General features: G+C 36.8%; 1 protein-coding gene across 1 annotated transcript; it reads left to right on the plus strand.

Moving 5' to 3' along the window:
• Nucleotides 1-1,721: 1,721 nt before the first annotated feature.
• LOC109535237 (tyrosine decarboxylase) lies at nt 1,722-7,048 on the plus strand. Its single transcript, XM_019901118.2, has 2 exons — nt 1,722-2,158; nt 5,355-7,048. The coding sequence occupies exons 1-2, from the start codon at nt 1,844-1,846 to the stop codon at nt 6,792-6,794; spliced, it is 1,755 nt and encodes a 584-aa protein (XP_019756677.2). The 5' UTR covers nt 1,722-1,843; the 3' UTR covers nt 6,795-7,048.
• Nucleotides 7,049-8,005: the final 957 nt, after the last annotated feature.

Consider the following 8,005-nt stretch of genomic DNA (forward strand, 5'->3'; position numbering starts at 1 on the left):
CAATTTTTCAGATTAAAAAACTTCAGATTTTAGCATCAACGTTTACACTGACAAATTTSAACTAACTTTGTAACCGGATAAATTCWGAGTGCTGAGAGCGRATCGATCTCTGTTTGAAGCCTTATTTAGTGCAAATCTTTTTCAATTAATGCATGATTTSTARRAAAKTGGGYGTCAGTCAAATTGTCCACAAGGTGGCAARTKAAACAATGCAAATTTGGTGAAAATTCCGCGTGTTTTCAGTTGAAAAAGAAACAGTTTTTTRTACTTTTTTTTGYAACAMCRSCAKTATTAAGACAGACCTCAAATCTGAGAAAAACCTTTTTTTAATTTTTCGCTCATCTCGTGGATTTACAGGGTGATCTTAGGAAACCAACTGTTTGTKCTTGCAGTGATTATTTATTTCCTTGGTCCCATTTTCAAATTTYACTTAGTTGAAAATGTTCCAGAATMCCAAATTTCGGAGGCTATTCTGATTTGGGAGTTTTTGTGCATTCTTGTATATTSAATTTTCGCCTTGAAGAGCTTCAACAGCAGCTCTAGATCGAGAACTCGGACCAAGAGGCGAAACGTTATAGCTGCGAAACCAAAAAGTTGATTTTTTTGAGATCACCCTGTAAATTGATGAGATTGACCGAAAAATTCACAAACTGATTAGAGCGATTTGGCTGATCTTTAAACTTTTAGTGTTGATATCGACAAAACCTCTTTTTGACCAACTAGAAGCATGCCGAATTTTGCGAAAATTGGATTTTTTTAATTGGCATCCTGCAGAAAATTTATCTGAGGTGCTTGATTTTTAGCAAACTAATAACTAACAAAAACAAATGGGGCTCAATAACGCTTCAAACAGAAACCAAATAGCTCTAAGCAATCGGGATTTATCCACTTCCAAACTTAGGGCAAATTTGTCTGTGCAGCGTTGATTTTGTTGGGCAGTTTGTATTACTGAAAAAGGGTGGAAAGAAGCAACTTGCAAGTACCTTGTTGCTTTTATCCAGAAAAGGAACAAAATCAATCATATTTTTTGTTATATTATATATTATTGTTAGTATCATTTTATATCTTTATTAATTTCCTTTGATGTATTGATGCTCGGGTTCAATCTTCCTGAAAAGCTGGCAGGTATACCAAAACAGACTAAAAAATATTGCGAATGCAAATGATGAAAAATTGTAGAAAAAGAATGAAAAATCAATGCCAAAGCGGGAATGGAGCAAGTATGCAATTTGGTCTTGATTGGTAAACTCATGACGCACAATCAATGTGGTTGAACTGTTGAATATGCAGTAAAGAGATGAGTTGAGCGTAAAAACTGGACCCATTAAACAGGCTGGTTATTTTTATGGTGCAATTGATATAGATTATAAAACGCATGGGTATCAAAGTTGCGCTCACTTCCTACTTTGGCAACAAATCCCCAGTTTTTGATTTTGCCTTTTAACTCCAAACAAGTGTTTATTTTGCAGTAAATGGCCAAAAGTAAAAGAGTCCCTTAAATAAATTTTAATCCAACTTTTAGAACCGCAATCCTCAAGTAGTAAAAGTCATTTGACTAATTGTTCGCAAAAAATCCACCATTACCCATGGAGAGAATGGATCTATACAGGATGTGGAGTTCTCCATTTGACTGACTTTCTTTAAACCTACTACGTAATTCTAGGGATACCCCAAAACGCTGCGTAAACCCCTCCTCCTTAGGAAATGCTCCGTGTTATAAAAGTGGTTTGTCCTGAAGCTGAGAGTCAAATCAAACTCGCAGGCAAATCGGTAAGCCTCATACGCGAAAAATCCCACACGCTATTTTCGAAACAGTGACAATCGCGAACGAAATTGCTTGAAAATGGACGTGGAAGAGTTCCGGACGCGAGGCAAAGAGATGGTCGACTACATCTGCAAGTACATGAAGAACTTGCCCAATCAAAGGGTGACTCCGCATTTGGAGCCTGGATATTTGAAGGAGTTGATTCCTTCTGAAGCGCCAGTAGAACCGGAGAATTGGAACGACATCATGGAGGACGTGGACAAGAAAATCATGCCTGGAATCACGCATTGGCAGCATCCGCGCTTCCATGCATACTTTCCAAGTGGAAATTCCTACCCTTCCATTCTGGCTGATATGCTTTCGAATGCCATCGGATGCATCGGATTTTCTTGGGTAGGTCAAACATTCAATGCTTACAGTAGATTAGTCGTGTTAAATTGTAGAAAGTTTCTCTTATCGTCAAATTAATCAGAGGAAATTATACAATTTAATATGTAAGAGCGAAAATAAGAAAATTTTATTTCGCAATGAAATGCAATATTGAACTTGCTGAAGCACAAACTCAACCAGTCAAAGGTTTTTGAGCTTAAAAATCTGCTTTATTGCCTATTTGAAATTGAGCGACTTTCTAACGCTGAAATTGAAACAAAAGTCTTCTTGAAGAAAATTTCAAGTTTTCAACCAGCAGCTGAAAATTGTGCATTTTTACATTAAAATAAAAAACAAGCTGGGAACTTTTAAATTTCCAAGTCAATAATTCTTATTAGATTAGTGTCAACCCACTACTATTGCCTTTGCATTAATCGTATGGAAGTTCCACATTCGAAACCCGATTAGGAATTAAACTAAGACATTTTCTTCGCTGTTATTTTTAGATCGGCTTATTGGCTTCCATATTCAGTTCACACACGATAAAAATCCAATTAATCACCCTTTGAAGAAGGTTTTTCCCACTTCCGGTTCCACTTGCATGCAGTTATTTATTTAAATGCGGAAAAATCTGCGTTTCAACTGAAACCATGATCGATTACATCACAATAGTAAAGTGCATGCTTGTAATTACTCTCCTGTTTAATCTTGGGAACCTTTGATTGGGATAATTGGAAAACTTAGGAAACAGCCAATTAGTGTGTCGCCTTTGAATTCGTTCTGGTAATTCCAGTTACTGATCGCAGCTTTCTGTTGAGTTTCCAATGAAATCGCGGAATTCCATTTGCAAAATTATCGATTATGATTAGCTTAATATGACACAAGTAGGGTTTCTACCAACGAAAGAGAGTTGAAGAAACATTCTTAAAATGTACTTGAACTGACTATTGTGAAACCACATTATAATGACTAGTACAAACCCACATTTTGCTAATGTTATTATTTTAGGCGCTTTAGTCACAACATTATTTTGGTCCGCTTTTATTTCTGTATTCTTACATATTGCAACACTACAATTCGAAAAGTTCTACGGTTAAGCGCTACTTTAGACCGGCGGGGTTAAGCAGGTTTAAAACACGGAAAACACACTTTTCTTCGCATTGCAAGCAGGAAAATCGGAATAAATTAACTTCTTTGAGTGGTGAAGTTGTGGATAATAGTCGATAAATTCGGAAAACTATGTAGATATGCACTGAAAAATCTGAATTGGTACTTTTTTCCAGCCATTAAACTCTGACTAAAAACATTTCTTGCATACATTGATTTTTTAAATTTAAATTAGAATAAAAAGACGAATAAACAGGGTATCTCGGAAGCACACGATATAAAGGGTTCTGTGATATTATTTGCATCAAAAGAAGACGATTCGGACTCTTTCACTTAGAAAAAATGTTCAGCTCTCCTGCTTTCATGATAAATGTTTAAGAAATATATTTTTACAAATATCGAAAGAATGGTACGATGGATTTTAATTAAACTCGCTGTTAATTTTTTCCTATGTAAGACTAGTGTTTTGATGAAGCAATCGAGTTCATGCGCTTTGGACAAGTGGTGAATTCTTGAGTGTCTTGGTACGAAAACTACCAGAACTTTTTATTCGGTGACTGAAATCAATTGATTTTTTTGAGTTAATGAACTAATCGTTTCTATCATCTTTTTGCTCTTTGCAAATTTTTGTAGCCATTTATAGTTTTTGCGCAAAAAAGCATTGAGTTGAATATTGAACAAAAAATTTTGGGCACTCAGTCCAAAAATTATTTTTTTTGTCCGATTTCTGAAAAACTTTTGGAGTTAATGTCTTAAATTGCTAAATAGCAAAAAAAATTGAGATAATGTTTTTGCGTCCAAAACTATCAATGCTACAAAATTTTACAAAGAGCACAAAAATGTCAAGAAAGTATAAGTGCATAAACTCGGGCATAAGTGCAAAAATACGGGTCATAGGAACAAATTCACATCGAATTTTATTAAAATCCATCCCATCATTCTCTCCATATTTCCAGAAACATAAATTATTAGAAGAACTTCGAAAGTTAAAGCACTAATAATTTTTAAACTTTTTTGGGCTTCAACATTCATAGCTTTGGCGCAAAAAAAGATTTTCCATTCTCTCGATATTTCAGAAACCATAATTTGTTTAAAGAATTTGGAGCATAAATAGCAGAGAAAGCGGAAATTTTTTCTTAATAAAAGTTACGTCATATCATTGTCTTCATTTAAGCCAAAGACACAAAGCAATGCAAAACACCGTGCATAGTTTAATAAAAATACAATTAAGGCAGCTGAATAGACTTATCAAAGTACAAAAAGTTAAAAACAATTACACGAAACTTTACTGCAAAAAATATAAACTTAACAACAGAAGAGGCATGAAAAAGTTGTTGTTCTGTTGACTGTTCTGAAAGATCTGTTCTTTTCAATAAAAACAACTGCCCAATTTCGTTACGAATTACTAGCAAAAGAGTCTCTCTTATACATTTATAATAATATTTATTATTATGGTAGTTTCTTGCCTGGGTTCCATTGAAAATTAAAAACACATTTTAATTTCAATTCGATCTTGTATTCGCATTATAATTTGCAAGTTTTTGTGAACGAAATTAATAACACAACAAACGCACAAACAGGCAAAATATCTAGCAAACTTCCATGTAAGGAATTAAAAGGAATTAAAAACATGAAGACGCCCAACTAAAAAAGTCAAACAACGAAGCCAAAAATGTTGACTCAATGCTTCCCAACAACCGACAAGCCGAAGAATTAAAAAAACTTTTGCTTCCACCTTTCTAATTGTTGTCTTGGTGCGTCCATTTCTTGCGTAAACTCTATACAGTTAAACTATAGAGGGCATGATTTCAGCATTTCTGTTACATAAGCTTGAGCATCCTGTATTCTGTCGCTAATCAAAGAGGCCCATTTTCGCCAAAATTTAATTATCAGTTGCTCCATGTCTGTAATAACATCTTACACAAACACTTGCAAGTGATAAATTTTGACTCATTCCGTAACGACTTTTAATGTTCCTAATCTGTGCCAATATGATGCTTACTTTGCATTTTTCATTAACATTCATTACCTACTTTCTGGGGTATGCTGTAATAGAATAAGTACTAGAAGGATTGTGCAATTTTTTGACATTCATTGACTCATTTTATTGCAGGCCGCAAGTCCAGCTTGCACAGAACTAGAAACAATCGTCATGGACTGGTTTGGAAAAGCAATCGGTCTTCCGCATGATTTCATCACCTCCAACAAGGGCAGTACCGGAGGAGGAGTGATTCAAACCAGCGCCAGCGAATGCGTGCTAATCTCGATGCTGGCTGCTAGAAACCAAGCCATTCAATACTTGAAGAAGAACCTCATTGACCCTAATGAAATTGAAGACAGCGCCTTTCTTCCGAAGCTGGTTGGGTACTGTTCTAAAGAAGCCCATTCTTGCGTGGAAAAGGCCGCCAAAATCCTTCTGGTCAAAGTCCGGATCCTTGAGCCGGACGAAAAAGGATCGTTAGACAAGCAGACGTTGGAAGATGCCATTTGCAAGGATAAAGAAAACGGTTTATTCCCGTTCTTCGTCTCAACGATCTTGGGATCAACATCGAGTTGTTCTTTTGATAATTTGCAAGTGATTGGCCCCATTTGCAAAGCGGAGCCTTGCATATGGCTTCACGTGGATGCGGCTTATGCAGGAAATGCCTTCATTTGCCCAGAGCTGAAGCCTTATCTAAAAGGAATCGAGTACGCGGATTCCTTCAACACCAACCCCAACAAGTGGCTGTTGGTCAATTTTGATTGTTCCTGCCTATGGGTGCGCTGCAGAGTTAAACTGACCAGCGCTCTGGTTGTTGATCCTCTTTATCTTCAGCACGCCAACTCAAATGAATCCATCGATTACCGCCATTGGGGCATTCCATTAAGCAGAAGATTTCGCTCTTTAAAACTCTGGTTTGTGATCAGGAAATACGGGCTAGTTGGCCTGCAGAAGTACATTCGAAACCACATAACTCTGGCCAAACACTTCGAGACCCTTGTAAGCAAAGACAACAGATTTGAGGTTCTGAACGATGTACGATTGGGCCTAGTTTGCTTCCGATTGGTGGCCAACGATCAAGTGAATCAAGAACTCTTGGCCAACATAAATGCTTCCGGAAAACTGCACATGATTCCTTCAATGGTTAAAAACAAATACATTATTCGGTTCTGCATTAATGCCGAAGACGCAAAGCAGGAAGATGTGGAGGACGCCTGGAGAATTATTACTGAACACGCTTCCGAAATTCTCGAACCAACTAATAATAAGAAGAAGGAATTCACCAAACCTCCACTCACCAGGCAAATGTCGAAGAGATTTGCTTTTACCAGAAGCGTCTCCAAGGAGCTCTACAAACGGTGCAGAAGCAGATCCAATCTCTTGGATGGTGCCACTCCTATTTTGGTAGCCGACTCGGACGAAGAAGATGTTGAAGTTCAACAAGGGAACAATTGCGAGGCAGTCGATTTCCTAGCAAGTAGTTTGGATGACAATGTTTTTTTGGACGAGTATAAAAAAGATTTCAGGTTTCATCCTCAATCACCCACCGAAATCAAATGTAACGGCATGTAAATCGCTTTAGAGAAAGTGGGAAGGTAATTGAGACTGCAACTTCTGATGCGACCAGAAATATGCTTTGAACACAGGGTAAACAGTATTAACTACACATTTTTCAAAGGCGTTTTATTCAGGTCACTGTCCAAACTCCTTGCTGTTCCATAACTTTGTAAATATGTCAGTATTACTAGGCTTAGCTATAGTTTTGTATTTATTTATTTATTTGTCAGTTTGTAAATAGGCGCGGTGAATAAAGCTGTTTTTTATAATCGATGACTTTCATTCATGTGTTCCCGATGATGCCTTTGTGGGTTTTCATAAAGGGCTTTTTTGTGAAATAACGGCAACCGGACAGGGTTCTTTATTGTAAATGGACCCCACTTTTAACTTAGTTTTTCTATCAGATTGGAGGATTTTTTCTCAACGTTCAATCATTCAATTTGTTAACGTTAGGTACACCTCTATCCAACGATGCCAAAACGAATTCTGTAGCTCAAATGGTTCTTGATAAACTTCGAAAAAAGCAGCGTCATGTTCAAGTGGATTTTGCAACTAAAAAAAACCACGCAAATCTAAAACTTTCTGAAACCAAGCCTTTTTTGAGAAAACTGCCAACATTTCCCCATTCATGGTTCACTTTCTAAAAACGCCATTTATTTCTCTCTAGAATGATGTACAAATGAGCGTTCTTGCTCATTTTGCCTCCGAGATTACGGGACGGAAAACATGAAATTTTAGCATAATCTTGAACCCAAGTGTTTGATATTCAAATTTCACTTTCTGGGTCAAAACCACTCGAATTTCCTCACTACCGTTGTTACGACTGAATCGAGTTTTCAATTCTCTATCCAACGATGCGCAAACGAACTCTGTGGCTCAAATGGTTCGCGAGAAACCTCGAAAAAAGCAGCGTCATGTTCAAGTGGATTTTGCAACTCAAAAAAAAACCACGCAAACCTAAAACTTCTTGAATTCAAGCATTTTGTGAGAAAACTACCAACATTTCCTGATGGATGGTTCACTTTCTAAAAAGGCCATTTATTGCTCTCTAGAATGATGTACAAATAAGCGTTCTTGCTCATTTTGCCTCCGAGATATGAGCAAAAACGGGACGAAAAACATGAAATTTTAGCATAATCTTGAACCTAAGTGTTTGATATTCAAATTTCACTTTCTGGGTCAAAACCACTCGAATTTCCTCACTACCGTTGTTACGACTGAATCGA

Source organism: Dendroctonus ponderosae, unplaced genomic scaffold (assembly GCF_020466585.1).
Source record: "Dendroctonus ponderosae isolate FM_Combo_2020 unplaced genomic scaffold, Dpon_F_20191213v2 Dpon_F_20191213_5, whole genome shotgun sequence".
Classification (NCBI taxonomy): domain Eukaryota; kingdom Metazoa; phylum Arthropoda; class Insecta; order Coleoptera; family Curculionidae; genus Dendroctonus; species Dendroctonus ponderosae.

Coding starts and splice junctions, on each gene's coding strand:
- LOC109535237 (XM_019901118.2), top strand. CDS start 1,844: ATGGACGTGGAAGAGTTCCGGACGCGAGGCAAAGAGATGGTCGACTAC. Junction 2,159..5,354: donor GATGCATCGGATTTTCTTGG/GTAGGTCAAACA, acceptor ATTTTATTGCAG/GCCGCAAGTCCAGCTTGCAC.